The 22852-nt window shown below is 42.7% G+C and overlaps 1 protein-coding gene across 3 annotated transcripts in view; it reads left to right on the top strand.

The window, feature by feature from the left end:
* Nucleotides 1-5464: 5464 nt before the first annotated feature.
* Nucleotides 5465-22852, top strand: part of LOC109886935 (SH2 domain-containing adapter protein F) — a 115011-nt gene continuing 97623 nt past the window's right edge. For all 3 annotated transcript variants that reach the window (XM_031810358.1, XM_031810344.1, XM_031810352.1), the window contains exon 1: nucleotides 5465-6231. In XM_031810358.1, the coding sequence (XP_031666218.1) occupies nucleotides 5797-6231 (435 nt within the window). In that variant the 5' untranslated portion in view covers nucleotides 5465-5796. The remainder of the gene's footprint in view (nucleotides 6232-22852) is intronic.

Genomic DNA, 22852 nt, shown 5'->3' with positions numbered 1-22852 from the left:
TTTTTGCAATTTGTTCCAGTCACTGGCAGCAGAGAACTGTATGGAAAGGTGGCCAAAGGAGGAGTTGGCTTTGGGGATGACCAGTGAAATATACCTGCTGGAGTGCGTGCTACAGGTGGGTGCTGCTATGGTAACCAGTGAGCTCAGATAAGGTGGGGCTTTAAATAGCAAAGACTTATAGATGACCTGGAGCCAGTGGGTTTGGCGACGAATATGAAGCGAGGGCAAGCCAACAAGAGCATACAGGTCGCAGTGGTGGGTAGTATATGGGGCTTTGGTGACAAAATGGATGGCACTGTGATAGACTACATGCAATTAGCTGAGTAGGGTGTTGGAGGCTATTTTGTAAATGACATCGCCGAATTCAAGGATCAGTAGGATAGTCAGTTTTACAAGTGTATGTTTGGCAACATGAGGGAAGGATGCTTTGTTGCGAAATAGGAAGCTGATTCTAGATTACATTTTGGATTGGAGATGCTTAACGTGAGTCTGGAAGGAGAGTTTACAGTCTAACCAGACACCTAGGTATTTGTAGTTGTCCACATATTCATAAGTCAGAACCGTCCAGAGTAGTGATGCTAGATGGGCAGACAGGTGCGGGCACCGATCAGTTGAATAGCATGCATTTAGTTTTTCTCGCATTTAAGAGCAGTTGGAGGCCATGGAAGGAGTGTTGTATGGCATTGAAGCTCATCTGGAGGTTTGTTAACACAGTGTCCAAAGACGGGCCAAAAGTATACAGAATGGTGTCGTCTGCGTAGAGGTGGATCAGAGAATCACCAGCAGCAAGTGCTGCTGTATACAGAGAAAAGAGTCGGCCCGAGAATGGAACCCTGTGGCACCCCCATAGAGACTGCCAGAGGTCCGGACAACAGGCCCTCCAACAGGCCCTCCAATGAAAACAGAGTACACATTGAGAACAAAGAAAAACTGACTAACAAGTGGAATAACACTCAAGCTACATGTACAGACAGTTCAATTTGATACCATTATTTCACATTGAAGCAACATAAAGACTTCCTCAAGAAGGTCAAGCCAAGCAACACCTCTTTTCATTGTATATAGAACACATCTGAGATGACTCCATAATAAACTATATATGAATATACTCTTATCTCATTCCTCGTACCTATGTACAGCTAGGCCCAGTTTAAGAACAACACATGAATCAGAGTAGAAATATTTCCCTGTCCGCCCTCACGGAACAGGAAACATTAATACTGCATTTCATCTCACCTGCTAGGTGGCTCTATGGAACTAGTGGCTGCAGGTGACAGCCACTGTGATGTTGAATGAACTGCTGGAGCCCCCTGCCTCTGCCCTTAGCTTGTGATGGTCTGTGTTTCTCTGGTCTCCACGGTGATTGACAGGTATGGGATAGCAAACAAAACAATGCAATCAAACAGCGAAAGCGGACGCGTGGGACCTATCCGCGTGCAACAGGATCAAGTAAGACATGAACTGCACTGCAATATTGATGCTTTACTGGAGAAACAGTGGACAAAGAGACATGACACTCTTACCTCTCTATGTGTGTTGTGCTAGGTTGGAAGTTGGAACCACAGGTTTATATCATGTTTATATTCATAGCCTCAGTCGCTTGACTTGATTGATGAGGCAGACTTTGTACAGAGAATATAGAGAATATGGAGAATATGCACAGCTGGAGAATGTAGACTGTCCAGATGCTGCCCTCCTCTCCATGCCTGATGTTTAGAGTGGGTGGCTAGCTACGCAGAGGTCATGGGTTCAAATCCTGCTGGGACCACAAACACATAGTACACATGTAAGTACTCACTGCACAATACGTCACTTTGGATAAAAGCATCTGCTAAGCAGCTTACATTATTGTATTACATAATTAAAGCTGGTTACAGATCTTGGAGTGAGAATGATAAGTATCAGACTGAGACTGTTGCTAAGACTGGTCAAGACCTCGTGGCCTCTGGGTAGGCTTAGTAGTTGTAGGTATTGGTGGCCAGTGCCTTACTTGACCCAGTACTCATTACTTGTTTGTATGAATGCAGTCAGACCAGTGGAGGGTGGAGTGAGATTTGTAGGATTCAGTGTTTACCTGATATAGAAATGTTTATGAATTATTGATGTTTCTCAAAGAGCTCAGTTTACTAAATGAGAGTATGTTGTTGCATGACTTGAAACTGAATTGCCAGCAACAATACCCAAGGTACTGTAGATAGGAAAACAGTCTGATATTCAGTGTGTGTGTGTTTGGGTGTCTGTGTGTGTGCCTGCATGCCTGTGTGTTCTCGTAGCAGGAGATATAAAGCCTATCAACATAAAGCAGGCTCAGTACTGTAATCTCCCTCTCCCTCTGACTTCTCCAAACACTTACTATACCTTCACATCACTGTGAACACTGGGGCTTCACAGACGAGCTTAAGAACAAAAGCATAAACTGTGTGTCAGAATGGCTCTGTCTGGAATGAATCAATAGCTCAAGACCATTGACTCTATGTAAATGTCTCACGTTAATCCAATATGCTCAAATCTGAGATGTCATATTCTTCATGGATGTTGTGCACTAGTTTTCTGTAGTTCAGCTTCACAGAGAATTCCATCCACTTCTCTATATCATGTTGTTCTTTAGGCCAAGCCCATTCCAGCTGCCCCTGAGAGTAGCTAGCCTCAGAGCCAAGAGACCACTTGGGTCGAGGGGCTCAATGTGCCACAGGCCTTCTCACATGCCCTGCTCAACATCCCAGATGTGGACTCTGCAGATGCAGTGACTATGTGAAGGACTTTTACGCTTATCTAAGGAAGTTTTTAAATTGGACTCATCTCAACTCTCTTGTTCTGAGCCTAATTAAATTTCATGTGATTTTTATTTATTTGGGTACCTGTTACTCTTTTTCACTATGTTAACCATTATTATTCAAGATCCTGTGTCTTGCCACAGACCCCTCTCTTAATGTCTGACCGGTTGCCATGGCTATCAACCCTATCTGGAGGGTTGTGATGTGACTGGGAGCGTGTGGAGTATTCTAGTTGACTGGCTGGTACATGTCCAGAGGCAGTTGACTGCACTGTTGGCACCATCGACCGCTTTCTCCAGGTATGGCTTGTTTTTCCTCTGATGGTCAGATACATTTATTACTTTAAAAAAATGTGTTTTCTCTTCTGCTCGAGACTAGCCAGTGCCAAAGAAGTCTCTGCAACTGGTTGTTGTCACTGCAAGGCTCATCGCTTACAAGTACGAGGAAATTGCTCATCCAATGGTGGAGGACTTTGCCCATACAACAGACTTCACATATTCCTGTGCTGAGATACGCTTGATGGAAATGACCATTCTGAAAGCCTTGAACTATGAATTGGGACGACCACCACCAGTTCACTTTTTATGGAGAACTGCCAAGGTTGTTGGTGAATTTGATAATGTAATACACATTGGTTAGCTCTACTGAAGTGAACTCACCGAATTTGCTTCATGCTGTAACTGACCGCCTTGTTTTTGTTGTATTGCTTAATTGTACTTGCTAACCAGCTATTTAAAAGTTACCATTGTTTCAGAGCCACATGGCAACAAATGATATTGCATGCCAGTACAATTTATCTTCCAGCTTCTGCCTGTTGGTTATGGGCTGGCTAAATACCTGCTGGTACTGACCCTTCTGGACTATGCCTCAGTTCACCATCCCTTACCTTCATGATTCTGCTGGTTATGAATGGGTCAGTTATGCGCAACGAATATTTAGACTTATGTGAAGTGTATGAAAATAGACACTTTTAACCCGTAGTCATTTGATTTCTTTGGGTTATGATTCCTGATAAAGGTACAGTTATGGAGTGCTGTGTCAACAGAACAGTGTTTAAGTTGTCACTGAATTCATTAATGTTTGCCCCATAGACCCCAGCCCTGCAGCACTACATGGGCTACACAGAGGACTCTCTGCTACCTGTGATGCAATGCATTGCCAAGATGCTGGAGTGCTTGAATGATGGCAACATGAAACAGTTGGTGAGCCCAGCCTTTAGATGACTTCTAGCCCAGCGATATACTGTAGGGCCACACAGCAATGTTTAACTGAAACCCCTTTTTTTCTCCAGTCAATTAAGCAGAAGTATGAAACCGTCAAGCTACTCCGGGTCAGCTGTCTCCCAGAGCTGGCATCTACCAGGGCTTACGCCTACATTAACAAACTGGCCAACTGTCACTGTTGACACATTATTTACCCCATATTTTTAGCTTTAAAAAAAATATTTAAAAAATGTTTAAGTCTTTAGTTTTCAATGGTTTGTCTTGATTTTAAAAAGCCAGATTAATACGTGATATGTTGTCATGGTATTGGTAATAAAAAAAAATATTGCTGTGATGCGTCTCCATCTAAAGGAAATAAGACTTGTCTGATTGCAAAGTCAATTAGTTTACCACATGATCTCAATGTCCCTCTGATGGGGGAGCAGCCCTTGGAGAGACTTAGTTTTCTTCTCTCTCTGCCTGTTTGTGGTGATGCAGTTCCATTCATTCCATTGTCCTCCAAGTAATGCTGAATCGCCCCTATACTTCGGTCTGCTCCACAATTCATCCATCTTGGTTGGAACGTGAGTTAGCGGCAGTGATCCTTTGGCAATGCAGTTCCAGACAAGTACACACAGAATGTAATTTACAAAGTGTGATAGTGTAGGATTTAAAGTTTTCATTAAATATGGGTTCTTATAGATAATATTCATTACAGATTTTCCCCTCTGTGGGAGCAAAGCCCAATACTCTTCTCTGAACTTTTCTGTAAGGGAGGGATTTGTGGAGAGATGTGTGCCGGCACTAACCTCTCTCCTCACTGTTCATTTGCAATGCATTTGCAATGCTTCAATGACCATCTGGAGATGAAAGTGTAGTTTGCATGAGCAGGGCATTTTACCCTCAAGTCCAACTACTGTAATTGAACAATCCTTGGTCTTGCATACACATGGACACTAAGAGGGACAAGGAACTCTCATGTTACTGAATGAAGGCAGCCTACCTGTACTTCACATGATTCTCATCCACATTATAAATCATTGAAGGAGCCTTTTTGGCCTTGTGGTTGTGTAGTCTATAGTTTGTCTTTGTACACTAGTTGGCACTGTATGATGGGTCACTAGGCACACAGGTGACCAGGAAGTAGGAATGCACAGGTATGCAGTTCTTAGTATGCTCGCTGTTTGCACCTTGGAACAATTATATGCTCCTACAGTAATCAGGTCTGCCTGTATGAAATTGATTTTTAAATTCTATTTTTTCTCTTTTAAATGGGCAAAAGACCCATCCAATATCTACCACTAAATATCAGCTTTGCACGCGTTTTAAACATTTTTAATCCCACTTGTTAGTGGCTCAGGGACTTTTGACTAAGTTATCCACTACAACGGCATATTATTAGGGAACAAATAAGCAAAATGTAATGACCTCAGGGATATTACAAGTAAAACCAAGCATTTAGTAGGCTAAATTAACAGTCCGGTAGGTGGCAGTGATTGTTCTCCGGTATGAGGACAGGGAAACGTATCCCACGCTTGCAAAAGAGCTCTCCCATGTTGCGTAGCGGAGAGGACTCGCCACAGCCAAAGAGCGCTCTGCTGTGAGAGCGAAAGTGTCAGAGTTGCGGTAGCTCAGAAAGTGCATGTGGCTGCGTTCGTCAGTGGAAACTGCGCTGACCAAGAGGAGTAGGAGCTGGATAAACATTTCAGAAGCCAGTCGAGGTGACCTATAGAAAAACAACGCACAGGAAAACAGGAGGCTATTGTCAGGAAAGGTGCAACGAAATATTTAAATAGACTTGTGAGCAATGCACTGGCAGCATGGCCAGATGGTTCAGGGAACACCTAGGATTCAAAACTACCAAAGCACCACCTCCGGCGCCCCCGAAACCAGACTACAGATATTGTCACGCCGCTGTGACCGGTACGCTTGGCTACCAACAACCAAGCTCCGGGGCCACCTCTCTCTATCCAAGCCCCGCACAGCCGGACATTCTTGCTGCTTACAAACTACAAAAGGAACTGGACTTCGAAGATCCGTACACGGGAGGAGGAAATATTTCGTTTGGAACTGGTCTGGGCTCTGGGGGGTCGCCGGACATAAAGTATGTGTCACCAAAGCACCGGCTTATAAAGGTGGAAACAATCGAGAAAAGCAACTCTGCTCCGGGCAGCGGTATCATAGCCCAAGCTGTTGCTGTTGGGAACGTTAAATCACCCACGTCACCCCCTCCTGAAAATGAGAATAAAGAAAAGGTACGTTTTTTTTGCCCTTAGCCTGCCTCTCCAATATCCCACATCAGTAACAGTGTAGCCTATGCGGCGTCATAGCCTGCACAACTTTGAACACGTCTAAATTGCTTCATAGATTTGTTTTTAATGTAAGATGTTACATTCTATCCACCTAGGTTCATCAAGAGATGGTTCAATTGTTATGTGATGTGGTCATTTTCACTATTCAAACGCATTGGTTACCATTGAAAGTGGTGGATCAGATCATGTTACTGTCGTGAGGACTTACTCAAACAGGGAAGGGATCATTGAAACTGGCAGGACTACACTGAAAAAAATGTAACATACAACAAAAGATTTTACAGAGTTCATATAAGGAAATAATTTAACAGATTCATTTGGCCCTAATCTATGGATTTCAATTGACTGGGAATACAGATGGCTTTAAAAAAAATGGGGGCATAGATCAGAAAACCAGTCCGTATCTGGTGTGACCATTTGCAGCATGACACATTTTATTAGAGTTGATCAGGCTGTTGATTTGTTGTTCAACAACTCTTCAATGGCTGTGTGAAGTTTCAGGATATTGGTGGGAACTGAAACACGCTGTCATACATGTCAATCCATAGCATCCCAAGCATGCTCAATGGGTGACATGTCTGAGTATGCATGCCATTTTCCACTTCCAGGAGGTGTGTATAGATCTTTGACATGGGGTCGTGCATTATCATGCTGAAACATGAGAAAACGGTGGGTGGATGAATGTCACAACAATGGGCCTTAGGATCTTGTCATGGTATCTCGGTGCGTTCAAATTGCCATCAATAAAATGCAATTGTGTTCATTGTCCGTCGCTTATGCCTGCCCATACCGTAACCCCATTGATCACCATAGGGCACTCTGTTCACAACATTGACATTAGCAAACCACTCACCCACACGACGCCATACACGCAGTGTGTGGTTGTGAGGCCGGTTGGACATACTGACAAATTCTCTAAAACTACGGATGCAGCTTATGGTCGAGAAATTAACATTCAATTCTCTGGCAACCACTCTGATGGACATTCCTGCAGTCAGAATGCCAATTACACGCTCCCTCAACTTGAGACATCTGTGGCGTTGTTACAAAACTGCATATTTTAGAGTGCCCTTTTGTCCCCAGCACAAGTTGCACCTGTGTAATGATCATGCTGTTTAATCAGCTTCTTGACAAGCCACACCTGTCAGGTGGATGGATTATCTTGGCAAAGGAGAAATGCACACTAAGGGATGTAAAATACACTTGTGTACATTTTTGTGTGTATGGAAAATTTCTAGTATCCTTTATTTTAGCTCATGAAACATGGGTTCAACACTGCGTTTTTGTATTTTTGTTCAGTGTAGTTATTTTCAGGTGTTTGTCAATGGCTGGGCCAGTCAGACAGACAACAGCTGCACAGTACATGAGGACTCTAGCTCAGAAATCTTTACTGACACATTGGATAAAGAAGTGTAGTAGCCTGCATGTCGGTAGGTGAAAGGAAGATACATGCTGTCTTCAAGCATGAAGTTTATTACAATATTTCAAACTCTAACCTTTCAGTGAAATTGATAGTTCTGTATGTTGGCAAAGAAGCCCGTAATCATATTTTTCCCCACAGTCGGATGAACATGTGGATCCCATTTATTTTTTTAACCTTTATTTAACTATGCAAGTCAGTTAAGAACAAATTCTTATTTACACGGTCACTGCTTCCATTATGAAATCATTCCAATGCCATAAAATGGGGGTACAAATTGGCCAAAACCATTTATTTGATTTACCCTAAGCAAAATAGCCTACTTCAAGTACACTGAACAAAAATATAAATTCAACATGCAACAATTTCTAAGATTTTACTGAGTTACAGTTCGTGTAAGGAAACCCGTCAATTGAAATAAATTAATTGGGCCCTAATCTATGGATTTTACTGGGAATGCAGATATGTATCTGTTGGTCACAGATGCCTTAAAAAAAAGTAGGGGTGTAGCTCAGAACCTGTCAGTATCTGGTGTGACTACCATTGTTACCTCATGCAGCGTAATTTATCTCCAACGCATGGAGATGATCAGGCTGTTGATTGTGGAATGTTGCCTTACTCTTCAATGGCAGTGCGAAGTTGTGGGAACTGGAACATGCTGTCCATCCATAGCATCCCAAATACACTGAATCGGTGCATGTCTGGTGAGTATGCAGGCCATGGAAGAACTGGGGCATTTTAAGCTTCCATGAAGTGTGTACAGATCCTTGCGACATGGGGTCGTGCATTATCATGCTGAAACATGATGGCCGGGGTTGAATGGCACGACATTGGGGCTCAGGACCTCGTCACAGTATCTCTGTGCATTCAAATCAATAAAATACAATTGTGTTCGATGTCCGTAGCTTATGCCTGCCCATACCGTAACTCCACCGCCACCATGGTGCACTCTGTTCACAACTTTAAAGCAAACCGCTCTACCACACGATGTCATACGCTTTCTGCCATATGCCGGTACAGTTCCTTAAGTGTAAGATATTACAATCTCTCCACCTAGGTTCAATTAAAGAGATGGTTCAGTAGGTGTGTGATGTTGTCATTTTCACTATTCAAATGCATTGGTTACCATTTAAAGCGGTGGATCAGAGCACGTTCCATCATGTGGGGACTTATTCAAACAGGAAATGGATTGTTGAAACGGGCAGAACTACACAGTGTATATTTCACTGTTCTCTCACACCTTTGAACTGGGCCTGTGTGAAGGTGCCCAAATGCACATTTTCAAATAATCCAGACCAGGTTCATTCAACTCTCTGCTCACCAAGCAAAATCTACACTTTTACAACTCTGTCATCTCTGTACCCTAGTCTACTCTGTCCCTGTCATCAACAGATAGTGTGTGGACCGGAGACCGATGAGAAGAATGCTTGCGCAGTCAGTGTACACCACGTGCCTTGAAGCCTACTGCTTTTTAGGAACATACACTTGAAGAAACCTGAGACATTCAATGTCAGTGAGGTTAAGGAAGAGTGTGATTCTGTTTATGAATGTACATGCCTCTCCCTCCAGCCCAGGCAGGGGAGGTAGACCCAGGAAAAGCATAAGTGTGTGTGTGAGAGTAAAAGTGCGTAAATATTTCTCAACATTGATAACACCCATACTGCATAACTCAGTCTGCTAGTCCCTGTTCTGAAGCACTAACTAATCACCTGTTGCCAGGTATTTGTTTACTCAAGCTTACTACATCAGACACTATCATAGTAGTTTAGTTAGAGCACAGCCAAAACCTTATGCAAGTATACAAAGTAGTGCTGCACGTTTACAATTCTGTTATGAAATTCCTTAGTCCCTTAAACAGGTTACTTCCTCTTTTCACACCTGTTGTAAGGTGCAGTCTGTTTAGTGTTGAGGGTGCCTGCCTGCCATTCCATAGGAGTTTTTCTATTTCAGTTCAACTAGTGGTCATTAAAATATACCAGTAAGCAGTGTCGTGCACCAAAGGAACATGGCAATTGGCAAGCCATTTAAAAGCTTGAAAACCTCCATATAGTAATTGTACAGTAATTAGTGTATTCAGAAATGGTCTTTTAGTTTCTCGTATGCAGTTGACATCACATTCAACAATGCAGGGTTTTTGGAATTTTATGATAAACAATGTTCCAGAGCTGACCAAATTAAAATAATTGGAAACTGAAGATTGTTTCCTCACAGCAACTGACTGCTATTGGCTAATTAAACAGATTACCGCTGTCTCCTGTTAATTGGGGCTTATTTTGATCTTGGTAGTCAATTAGGGATGGAATTCTCAAGCAGAGAAATACTGTTGCCGCTGTCTCTCCCCCCCCCTTTTTTGTTTTGTTGCAGTGCACTGTGCACATGTTGGAGGAGCAGGCAGCCAGGCAGGTTATTCAGTAAAATGGTTTTAAAATGTTGCACTCCCGAACATGAACATAATAATATGCTGAAATTGTATCACATCCATGTGAGGGTTGGGTGAGTTAGAGGGATTCTGATTCAGAAGACTAGATTTTCATTTAGTTCTGTGGTCAAATGGGAGGGGGGGGGGGGGGGGGTGGTAAGTAATAATGAGAGCAGACCATCCCCACGAGTTTGATCACTCGGCTAAACACAGGCCTTCAACCTTACACATGCTGGCTTTTCCGACAGACAGGCCAAGGTAATGTTGTCAGGTACTGTTCCAGAAGGATCTATTGTCTAGACCCCAACTGATCTTGGTGTAGTGAGAGACCCCAAGTCTGATGGTTATGAATAGACATGTAGAATAGCCTATTCCTTTTCCAGTAGAACTTCCTGTAGAAGCAAATAGGCTTATCAGGTATTACACTGTATGTATTCCACTTGTTGTGGATTTGTTTTTCGTAGACGGTCATCATAATTTGTATCAGTTTTGGAGGTTGTCACGGTGAGGATTTTCTAATATAATACCACTAGCCTCTGCCCTTGTCAAAATGCAGCTGATAATATGACTGTTCGTCAACGTTTGGTAATGGAATTACAAAACAAACTGTCACTGTTACCAAACTTAGTAAGCACTGTTCTTCAAGTAAATGTATTTTTGTAAAATGTTCAGTCAATTGTTCAAAGTAGTCCTTTTGCATAGTTGTATGGTTTGTGTAACTTTGATATCATTGGGTTTTGTTTGACATACATGTCAACGTGAAAAATCGGATATGTAAAATCCTTGCTGCACCCTTACTGTGAGAACATATGATTTTCAGCTGGTTTCTCAGTAAAACGGTATGTGTTCTCTGTTCAGATACAGAGTAGGGGTGGTGTAGACAGGCCTTGAGTGTCAGGCAGTTTCATCTGATGATTCTGATTTTCCAAACAGCCCTGTTCTGACATGAGATGTTATTTATAAAGATATTTCACAGTTTGTAACGTAGTGGCATATCAAGGCATGTATTATTCTTAGTTTAGGCCTACAGCATATCAAAGAATGCTTGGATTCTGATCTTAATTCCATTTCTTCCAAGTTATGGATACTATACAGGAACTGAATCGGCTAGTCAATTGTACTGGCTGGAGTGAAGTGTTTGAATGCTGACTATAGGGAGAGAGAGAGCTAGGAAGAGAGGACCACACCACTGTCTTGTTACAGCCTGAACCCCATTGATATTTTAATTACTTGACTAGTGGATGCTAATTATATAACTGTTTACCTAATGCTTGTGCTGCCAATAGCAGAGTCTATGCCGTCTAGTGTTTTGTCTAATCTTAACCCTCCAAAGCTTTTTCATTCAGTTAAATGGGGGGGGTGAAAGCCTTAGTTCATCAATGATACAATGTACAGTATGGTGATTACATGAAACTTAGGCCTCCCCCATTACTGTCCATCCTGATGGACTCTATTATGGACTTTCTTTTATGACGACGAGCACGTAGGAGCCAGCCACAGGTAAGAGCACCAGCTTGATTGTTTCTTTTTGTTTTTTTCCATATGTTTTCCTGTTTTATAATGACAAGACCTTCATGGTAGAGGGAGATGATCAATTATTATCCAGCTAATTTAAATGTTCTCATCATCGCTCTTCCCCCTGGCATGGTCTCGTCTACTCGACTCGGCACTAACTTCTCAAGGACACATGAAAGTGATGACATGCACAACTTGTGAAATGTGTAAACAAAAGTGATAGTGCATAAGTCTCCCTTGTAAAATCATGTGGCTAAATATATTGCTGTGTGGCTTTCTGAATTCATAAACTGTCCTAGACACCAGGGTTGCTCTGGCCTTGAGACCCTATGCAGCCGTGTTTGAGCCATGTTATAGTTCCCACCATGGCCCACGGAAGCAGTTGAGTGAATGGGACATTAGATTTGACAGATTTATTTCATGGTTGTTTCCCTCTTTTCCTTCCATGTACCTTTTTAACAGCCTTTGACTCAGCGGTTCATAAAGTCAAGTGATGCATTAGCAGCCAGGGAGACCATGGCTTATTTGTTTTGTCATTAACATGTTTTATTCCTGTCCTTGAGACCGATTCCTGTCTCAATTGCCATTCTCGGTTGTTCATCTCAAAATCCCATTTTCACTCATTCTTTCGTTTCTATGCTTTGTCTTTCCCTGCATACGCATGGTGTTTCTCTACTCTACATGTATATTTGAGCGTGTTGGAATGATGACTGCTACAAGTGGGCATCAGATGCCTGAGCCTCCCCAACACCCCCCCAGCCCAGATCACATCTCAGCTGCCTGAGCCTCCCCAACACCCCCCAGCCCAGATCACATCTCAGCTGCCTGAGCCTCCCCAACACTCCCCAGCCCAGATCATATCTAAGCTGCCTGAGCCTCCCCAGCCCAGATCACTTCTCAGATAATGGAATCAGAGCAGGCGCTGTGAGACAATCAGGTGTTGTTTAGCCAAGTCATTGAAGGGACAGTTGTGTGTAATTAGCTTACGAGTAGCGTCTCAGCATCGTGTGGGGGTTTGAACCGATGCTCTTTAATTTCCCATGGAATAGACATGTTGCGGCTTTACCGCGTGTCCCTTTGTCTTTCTGTTCCAATCTGATTTTGTGTGTGTGTGTGTGTGTGTGTTCTTACGGTGATTTTCCCTCCAGCAGCAGTCTCTTGGTGTGGATAAATCAAGGCTGTTTGACTGGCCTATAGATTAGCAGTGCTTGGGGTTCTGAACTTTCCTCATCTTCATTCCCTCACTATCTCAGTCTTGCTTTAAAGCCTTGACTCTGGCAATCCTCTCTTCAGGGGGATGTGCCTAGCTCTTTGTTGTTCTGTTTTCTACTCTGCTCCTCTCTGTCCTTGTAGTGATAGGAGAAATGTCAGAAGTAAACACTACCGGGGCATCTGACCTCCTGGTGGACGGGCACCAGAATCCATCATGTGACACGTGGGTGTCTCTAGACGTATGAGCAGTCTCATACCTGTCTTACTATCAGATGGAAGCTGACAGGTTCTGATAGCTGGCTTTAGCTGAATGTCAGAGCATTACAGGAAGTGCAGTTCTCCTCCCACTCCCACCTCCACACAAACACACGCCTGTTTACTTACACTGTATCACCAAGGAAGACGTCTGAAAGGAATTGCTTTGTAAGTGTCACCTGAAAGGGGTTGTAATTGCTGCTTAATTGTCTGCTATGTGAAAGTCATTTCCAGATGTAACACCCATGGTAGGTTAAATGTTCTCTTTCATTCTTATTTCTGGTACACATGGAATATGGTCCAGGCAAACAGAGTAGAGGGCACAGAGTACAGTGGGCCTATAGAGTAGGAGTTAAAACATGCTGACCCTTTACTATTTTAATGCTTAACAGAGTAACTACACTATACAGTAAATAACTATACAGTTAAAAAATTATGAGTTCATGATGACCAGAGAGTAGTGATGCACCGATATGACATTTTTGGCCGATACCGATATCTGATATTTTCCTTGCCAAAAAAACACGATACCGATATTTAACATTTTAAAGGCCTTTTTAAGCATTTTAGTACACTTGGAGGCCGGGGTAGGCCGTCATTGTAAACTGACTTGCCTTAACTTACTTGCCTTGCATTTTGTTGGCATTTAAGTATGTCCCCATTACCAGTAAAACATAATCAAAACCTATTTCTTCACTTTATTTGCTGTGCTGTTTTGTTGTTCAGTCGTTTCATTCTCAACCTCGATTTCTATGGGACGCAGTTTGGGTCTTTGGTGTCAAAAAAATATACTATTTGATGTGTCAAATAAGCTTGTTGACCAATCAGAACCTGAATATTACCGCAAATTCAACTATTGTGCCTAATACTTATTGTGGCTAGCTTCACAACACCTAACCCGGTCAGGTTGAGCCTCACTAGCCAGATGAAGCTAGCTGACTGCTTATAACGTTAGCTTTGGGCAACAGGGTTTAGTAGCTGGGTAGCTTTTTATTTTCATGAACTGAAGTTCAATTTCAATAGGGGAACCACAAGTGGCAACCTAGCTAATACTTACTCACAAGGATTCCTAAATCATTGCTAAGAATAATGAAAATGACTGAAGTTTTTACTGGTCATTGTTTTCAGGTTGGTTGTATTTGTATTTGTAGCTAGCTAGGTACCAAGCTAAAGCTAGCTACTTACGAAGTTGCAGTCGAACAAATTATGCTTCATTACCAACGCGGTATCGTAAACACATTGTTCGTGGCCGGTGTTTTCTTGTTTGCAGACTTTTTGTATGGCTTTGACAGTATCTTTTTTTGACATGCAAAGACCCAAACAACATTCCATAGTATGTATGTACAGTTGAAGTGTATATACACCTTAGCCAATTACATTTAAACTCAGTTTTTCAAAATTCCTGACATTTAATCCTAGTCAAAATGCCCTTTCTTAGGTCAGTTAGGGTCACCACTTTATTTGAAGAATGTGAAATGTCAGAATAATTGTAGAGAATGATTTATTTCAGCTTATTTCTTTCACCACATTCCCAGTGGGTCAGAAGTTTACAAACACTCAATTAGTATTTGGTAGCATTGCCTTTAAATTGTTTAACTTGGGTCAAATGTTTCGGGTAACCTTCCACAAACTTCCCACAATAAGTTGGGTGAATTTTGGCCCATTCCTCCTGACAGAGCTGGTGTAACGGAGACAGGTTTGTAGGCCTCCTTGCTCGCACACGCTTTTTAAGTTCTGCCCACACATTTTCTATAGGAGTGAGGTCAGGGCTTTGTGATGGCCACTCCAATACCTTGACTTTGTTGTCCTTAAGCCATTTTGCAACAACTTTGTAAGTATGCTTGGGGTCACTCCCGTGCTTGACGGTTGGGATAGTGTTCTTCGGCTTGCAAGCCTCCCCCTTTTTCCTCCAAACATATCAATGGTCATTATTGCCAAACAGTTCTATTTTTGTTTCATCAGACCAGAGGACATTTCTCCAAAAAGTACGATCTTTTTCCCCATGTGCAGTTGCAAACCGTAGTCTGGCTTTTTTATGGCAGTTTTTGAGCAGAGGCTTCTTCCTTACTGAGCGTCCTTTCAGGTTATGTCAATATTGGAATAGTTTTACTGTGAAAAAATATACTTTTGTACCCGTTTCCTCCAGCATCTTCACAAGGTCCTTTGCTGTTGTTCTGGGATTGATTTGCACTTTTCGCACCAAAGTATGTTCATCTCGAGGAGACAGAATGCGTCTCCTTCCTGAGCGGTACGACGGCTGTGTGGTCCCAGGGTGTTTATACTTGCATACTATTGTTTGTACAGATGAACGTGGTACCTTCAGGTGTTTGGACATTGCTCCCAAGGATAAACAGGACTACAATTTTTTTTCTGAGGTCTTGGCTGATTTCTTTTCATTTTCTCATGATGTCAAACAAAGAGGCTCTGAGATTGAAGGTAGACCTTGAAATACGTCCACAGGTACACCTCCAATTGACTTAGATGATATCAATTAGCCTTATCAATCAGAAGCTTCTAAAGCCATGACATTATTTTCTGGAATTTTCCAAGCTGTTTAAAGGCACAGTCAACTTAGTGTATGTAAACTTCTGACCAGCTGGAATTGTGATACAGTGAAATAATGTCTGTAAACAATTGTTGGAAAAATGTATTGTGTCATGCACAAAGTAGATGTCCTAACCGACTTGCCACAACTATAGTTTGTTAACAAGAAATGTGTGGAGTGGTTGAAAAACGAGTTTTAATGAGTCCAACTTAAGTGCATGTAAATATCCGACTTCAATTGTATGTATGTCATGACGCTAATAGCAATGACGCTATTACTGTGTAACTCTGTCACAATAATTTTTATCCCAATGGTTGAACTCGACTATCACTATAGCTTTGACCAATTCCCAGACGTTTGTAAGAACCTGGTTAATAGAAGAATTTGACAAAGTCTCAGAATTCTGCAAAATGTTAGTTCTTTATTTAGAGAGTACTCTGAAGTCAAAGAGCCTTGGAAGGGCCCTCTTTCCTGTTGTCAGTTTCAGTCGACAGTTCAGTTGGCCTTGAATGTCTCAACTCTACCCAGCTCATATTGCGAAATAGTAACACAATGGTCTAGTCACACACATTATGGAATTATTACTTTACACTTTTCATACAATTAAATGATTTCAGGGTGGAATCCTTTAGTCATTACTTTAAACATATACATTCCTTTATCACTCCGGTAGGGCAAAATCTGAAAAATAGCTTACTTGGTAGTGTGTACCGGTGCTCAGAGAACGGTTGATTGTCAAGTGTAATGAATTCCATTATCTTTGCTTTAATGGATTTCGCATTGAAGTTGTCTCGCTGAAATGTTCTTACTCTTTCAAATGACTGCTCGACTTGTTGACTGCTCGATCCACACAGCAGACATTGTGGGCAAGTTTAGGAATGCTGTGTTGCGCAACATTTTCATGACGTCATTACGTCATGTACCTACGTTATATAGATATGCACATCAGCTTTGACCTTGCTTTTGCACCTCAGCGTTAAACTAGACATTGGCCGGGGAGTTTTAGCTGATATAGTCCAATTCCGTTATGGTCACCGATATATCGTGCATCCCTACCATAGAGCCTAGATAGCGATACTATGTAGAATTGAAAGTTAGGTCCAATGGCAGGGGACAAAATTTAGATTTTTCATTTAAAGATTAGCAAAACATTTGTTATTTTCAATGGGTGTGTTTCACAAGGAAATTAACACTTTCCACACTTTTTTTTTTTTTTAAAGTTGTTGGTTGCTATGGATACACTTCCCCATAATTACAGCTGAGCCTGGTCTAAGATGATTGCTTTGGCGCAGCATCTCCTTGTAGTCCAGTTAGAGGACTGTTGGGTAGTTATCAATCATATTATTGTTCTCTGAAGTGTCCAAGAGGGCCATCCATTTGTTGAACTCTTCAAGGTATCCCAGCTGCCCTGGCAACTGGCACTATTGTTTTCCAGCAACAGATTGTCAAGCATTTCCAGGTGGACTGGGCAGCCATGTGTTTTTCTTTTCTTTCTTCAAACAATACCTTTCTGTGTTTTTTTTACGGGTTTATCATATTCTGTCCTTAACAGTTGCACAGGGAATCAGTTAGTTAGTTAGTTAGTTAGTTAGTTAGTTCTAAATTCCTATGGCCCAGGCAGGAATCCTGGAAGAGCTCTTTAGGAGGAAGGAACCTCTGCTGTTGCTGGGCCAACAAAGCTAACTTTAATTACACCCCGCCTCAACCCACCAGGATGATGTCATTCTGCATGGGGAAGATGACTACACTACCACATGGAGGAATCACATGAGGACAAAACTCAGATGTGGAATTTTGATCTGGTCAGGAAAGAGATTATGCATTGATATTGAAGTGGACTGTTTTATAGAGGTTTATACAACTTTGTAAAGACATTGGGTGTTTTTGAAAGCTGAATGATGCATACATACCTAATACTGAAAATACTGAGTAGCATATGGTGTATGACTAGAGGTGTACAATGGGTTAAGAGGAGTCTTCACCTGCTTTTTAGCGGTTAGAGCGTTGGGCCAGTAACCAAGCAGTCGCTGGTTCGAATACCCAAACTGATCAGATGAAAAATCTGTTCTCTTGAGCAAGGAACTTAACCCTAATTTGTTCCAGGGGCTCCGTTCTACTATGGCTAACCCTGTAAAACAACATATTTCACTGCACCTATCTGTTGTCAGTCACAAAACATTTAGTTTTTTTTTTGGGGGGGGGACTTGTTAACCAATTTATCACAATGACAATGTTTTGAATAAATTAACCCCCATGTACAATTATAGTCCTGAGATGTGGAAACAGTTGTATTAAAACATTTCCCTTCTCTTTCTTTTTCCTAAAGAGGGTTACTGTAGCTGTTCCACTGTGTATTTCTCTAGGCTTTTAGCTGTACAACCTGTATGGCTCATGTGAACCCAACAGGTCACATAATACCGGCCCTGTAGGCAGGGAGTTATTGGCCACTGTAGTCAGGACAGTTGTCTGTGGCCACATGGCACTGTTTTGTTTAATAACAGTGTAGTAGAACCTGTAAGGGAAGCCCTGGTGGGTGAGCACATCATCAGACACGGATTAAAAGGAAACTAATTGAGCCCTGAGGTTTCATGCCATCCAGGGCATGTACAGAAAGCCTGCGTGAAGCACTGGTATTTTTAACCGCCCCACTGATAGCTAACAGTAGGACGGCCCTTAACCTCAACTCTGAGTACACCAAACACTGCTGCTCTTCCCACGTAGTTGGCCATATCTGACCTATGCTGGGTTTTCTGTGTGTAGAACATAGGAATTTTACATATAGTGTAGAGGGGAGTTAAGCTGCGCTGTTTCTGTATTTACTATCCGGGAGGTAGAGTGGAGCTCTTTAAGGTCTGTGCCCTTCCTTCACAGTGGAGCTGACCTATGACCTGTGCTCACTGACAGGTGCTGAGGCTGGAGTGTGTGTGTGTGTCTGCCAGTGGGGTCGTGGTCTCCATAGACACGGGCACCACTGGGGAACTAGCCGTACCTCTCATTATAGACTGGATGGGCACTGATGTCTCTCTAGGCTTCGTAGGACACAGATCTTGAGTAGGGTTGAGTAGGGTTCGAGAGTGTGCCCTGCTGTTTTCCCTTCCGTAATACCCTATAGTTACTACTGTATGACATGTAACACTGTTTTATTACTCTGTCTCTAGGTGTAGGCCTAATATAGTTCAGCCACCATATAAATTGCTTGGTGCAGTGATTGGACCAAAGGTAAAGCAACCAGGCCATTGACTGTCTGCTTTTGTTTGGTGGAAAATAAGGAACAAGAGGGTTGCTCCAGGATTAAGGAAGTGCTCCCTTCCTGACGGGAAGTGTTTACAACTTGGTGACGTTCCCTTTTGACTGGGGCTGGGCAAGTCTACGCTAGCTCGCCACTCTCAAACAGTCTGGGAATGTTGACTCTGCTCTCACATCTGTGCTAAAATATAACCAGGCAGGTTAATATTTCCTCATGTTGCAGCTTGAGCAAACTGGCAATGACTTTGTGATTGTGACATTGTACTGTGTCAATACAAAGCTGTGGTGTCATGTTCTGTTAGTGACCTCCTAATCAGGTCAGGCTGCAGTGAAGTCCATGTAAAGACTCCTTCCCTCTCTCCCTCTCCTGCTATGGGAGGTGGAAAGCCCCGTAGCGATGGCAGGGTGACATAAGACTCCACCCTGCCTGCCTGCAAGTTCGATTGTCAGTCTCAGAGCTGTTGGGTTTGACGTGCTGCGTTCTGTGTACACGCTCACCACACAAAGGCTATCTGAGGCCATGTCACTTCCGACCCCAATCAAGTCATCCTCGTCACATCAAACTTCCCTGCTTTGTTTATGTACAGCTGGGTCCTGGGCCTGCCTCATTTTGTTTTCCTTACTGTCTATAAATCACACACCCAAATCAAAAGGTCATACTCACTGGATTCACATTGTTGTTTTTATGTCAAGCCCTACTTTTCGTAGTTGTCGTTTTTGTCTCCTTTCTCTAGCATAGCAAACCACACACTGACCACTGCATCTGTACACAGCCCATCTGTAAATAGCCCACCCAACTACCTTATCCCCATATTCTTATTTTTTTAAATAATTTGCACCCCAGTATCTCTACTTGCACATCATCTGCACATCTATCAAGTGTTAATGCTAAATTGTAATTATTTTCCACTATGGCCTATTTATTGCCTTACTACCTCCCCAATCTTACTTTATTTGCACACACTGTATACAGATTTTTCTATTGTGTTATTGACTGTACGTTTGTTTATCCCATGTGTAACTCTGTTGTTTTTTGTCACACTGCTTTGCTTTATCTTGGCCAGGACTCAGTTGTAAATGAGAACTTGTTCTCAACTGGCCTACATGTTGTGTTTCTCCCAAACACAACTTCTGCAGGTGTGTGCCTCAGCCTTTTATGCATCTAGTGGACCAACAAGCCCATTCCTCCTCACAACTTAACCACTACTCCCTCTTCCTTACATTCTTTAGATCTATTTCAGAGGGAAAGAGAGCAGAGAAAGGAAATTGGATTTTGTCAAGCGTATCCTCAAGTGTTAATCTTGAATATCTGTTGAATATGAAGAGTGCCTGAATGTGGGCCAGCCACCCTCCAGCCGAGGTCCTCAGTATGCTATAAGGGCTCTCTGGGGAGAAGGTGGGACTTGGTCCCACTTGAGTGCACAGGGAACTGCAAGAGTCGAAAAAGAGACATTCTTTCAAAGAAAGGGATGATCGGCTAAAAAAGGGAATAAAATAGGGGATCATACGGAAAAGGTAGAGTACAGAAGGTATTCCTGTGAGACTAGGAGGATGGTGAAGCATTGTGCTTGGGTTTCTGGCCTGACGTTAGGTGATATTACATTAGAAGTAGAGAAGCACCTGTTCAGGCCCAGTAAGCTCAAATGAAATAAATGGTTTGTAAAAATAAAGAAAAGGCTCCGCCTCAGTGAGAAGCCTGCTGCTCTACTGTCCAAAGTGCTGCGTGCCTCTTGGCTCGGCGTTACGCAATATGTTTTGTGTCACTCGGGTTTCTAGAACCTTGGAATGAGAATAGAAAGTGCTTTAAAAAAAACACACAAAAAAACCAAATACAGAGCAAGTTTGTGCAGCAGCTCCCTCGTAACATTGTTGAGGATCCATATGGCGTTGTCAGAGAAACGACCTGCGACTTTGAGTCTCACTTCAGGGATAAAGAGAAAATACATAAAGCTGATACTGTGGCAGACTGGCAGTGTAACATTCTTTTGTCACTCTAACTTTCAGCGGCAGTGGTAAAACATCCTCACAAATGTAGAATGCATTGTTCTCAATCCTGTTTTTTCTCTATCGATCATCCGCACCACATGCCGTGAAAGTACAGACCTTCAGTAGAAGCTAGGCCTGTGATTATCACGAGCGTGTCATCCCTCCGTAGATGATCAGTAGGATTTAGTGCTCCCTTAAACCTTGTGTTGGTGTGACTGTAGTGTGGGTGTGGGAAAACATGACTGCTGTGAGGCCTGAATAGCTCTGCCTGCTGCATAACCTATATCCCACTCACAAGTGTAGGAGGGGCACACTGCACACAGCTGTGTGACGTAACTCTTTTTAGCTCAAGGTGAAGTGTCAAGTGCCTCTTTTCTCCCATTTGTAATGCAGCTCTGATGTTTTTTCTCGCTCTAACACTGACCCGTGTTACAGGGTATCCGTGTCACTCGTTGCGTTTTGGAAGTGTTCCCATGCAAAGGATATGACCAATGACGCACTAAACCACTTCTCCATGTGCCAAATGAGCGGGCTTTTCCCGACTGGCGTGTCAAAAGCCACTCCACATGTGCAGCAGCCCAGAGATCTAAAGAAGCCTGTTTTATGTGGAATAGGTTCTTGAACGCTGATTGTGCTTTTATCTCTAAATTGTTTCTCTACAGGTCTTCCCTAGCCATTAATATTTGTCTCTTTTTTTCCCCCTATCTGTCCTAATCAAGCAACATGCTTTATCCACGGAACATTGACTTTGAGAGGGCTTTAATAAGGCTAAAAGCAAAGCTGACAAATTCATCCAGCTGCAAGAAGACAAACATGATTTCGCTTTACTTATGAGAAGTGCTCTCCTCCACTTAGCGTTGCTCTAGCTTCTATTGCTTGTGACTGATTGAAAACAATGGGCGCTCATGGAAAACATCATTTGATTAGCTAGCAGCTATCTTCCCTGGGTCTTAAGTAGTTATTCAGGGCTGGCGTTGCCACGTCCTTGTTGAGGCCCATAGAGCCACATGCTGATTCCCAGGCCAACAACCCCTGTCTCTTAGGAGATGTCGTAATAAAGTTTCATTAATGTCAGAGCTGTATTGTGGGAAAGCTCCATCTATACAGTCTTTTCAGAGGAACATAGCCCCCAGATGGAATCATGCTTCACAATCGGGTTCCATTTGAGTCCTAACCAGATTTCTTCTCCCATCTGTGAATCATACAAGTATCTTATTGATAGTGGCTGTATTGTGTCAACAACGGAGGTTGCAATTGGTTCTGCTTTAGTAAATTGCCTTGTGGCAATGTTTGATGGCAAGCTGTTAGCTTCAGATGACTGGAACTGAGCTGAGTGCATGTATCCTGTATTTCGAGTTGAAGATAAGTTGGAGCAGTCAGAATTCAGCAACAGGCAGTGTGATGTTATCTGTTGTTCAATTTTCCTTTTTTTAAATAAAATGTGTCTAAACAGGAGCGTAAACATATGCTGGGCAGTCTATTCCTCTCCCCTCCTTATTCCCCTCTCTAAGATGGTTTTCATTAGTTCTGATATCATTTTAAAAAAACTTAAGAACAAAAGAGCCATGGCAGCAAAAAAGAGCCCTTTGAAACACCCTAATTCAATCGAGCAGCTAAGCCCTGAGTTGTATTAGGTTATCAGTGGCTCAAATCCCCTGTGGCGTGGAGACATAAATCACAAATGCCAGTCCCTTTTTTTCCCCCTTTCCCTCCATTCCTCCTGCCCCCCCCCCCCCCCCATTGACTCTTGTGGTGGCCTGGTAGGGGGAGAGGTGGGGGAGGCTTCAGCCCCCAATAGCTCTGACATCCCTCATCCTTTCTGGACCAGCTGTGACATTTGTCACATTTCTGTGTAACGTCTCCACATTACATTACTGTCACCAGTCGTTCAGGTGGCTACTCAGATGGCTGGCAGGGGGGCTGGCTGTCGTATTAGACATGCACTCGTGCACACGCATGACTATCT

This window comes from Oncorhynchus kisutch, linkage group LG3, assembly GCF_002021735.2.
Source record: "Oncorhynchus kisutch isolate 150728-3 linkage group LG3, Okis_V2, whole genome shotgun sequence".
Classification (NCBI taxonomy): domain Eukaryota; kingdom Metazoa; phylum Chordata; class Actinopteri; order Salmoniformes; family Salmonidae; genus Oncorhynchus; species Oncorhynchus kisutch.
The sequence above is the reverse complement of the archived record's forward strand: the minus strand, read 5'-3'. Positions and strand labels throughout refer to the sequence as shown.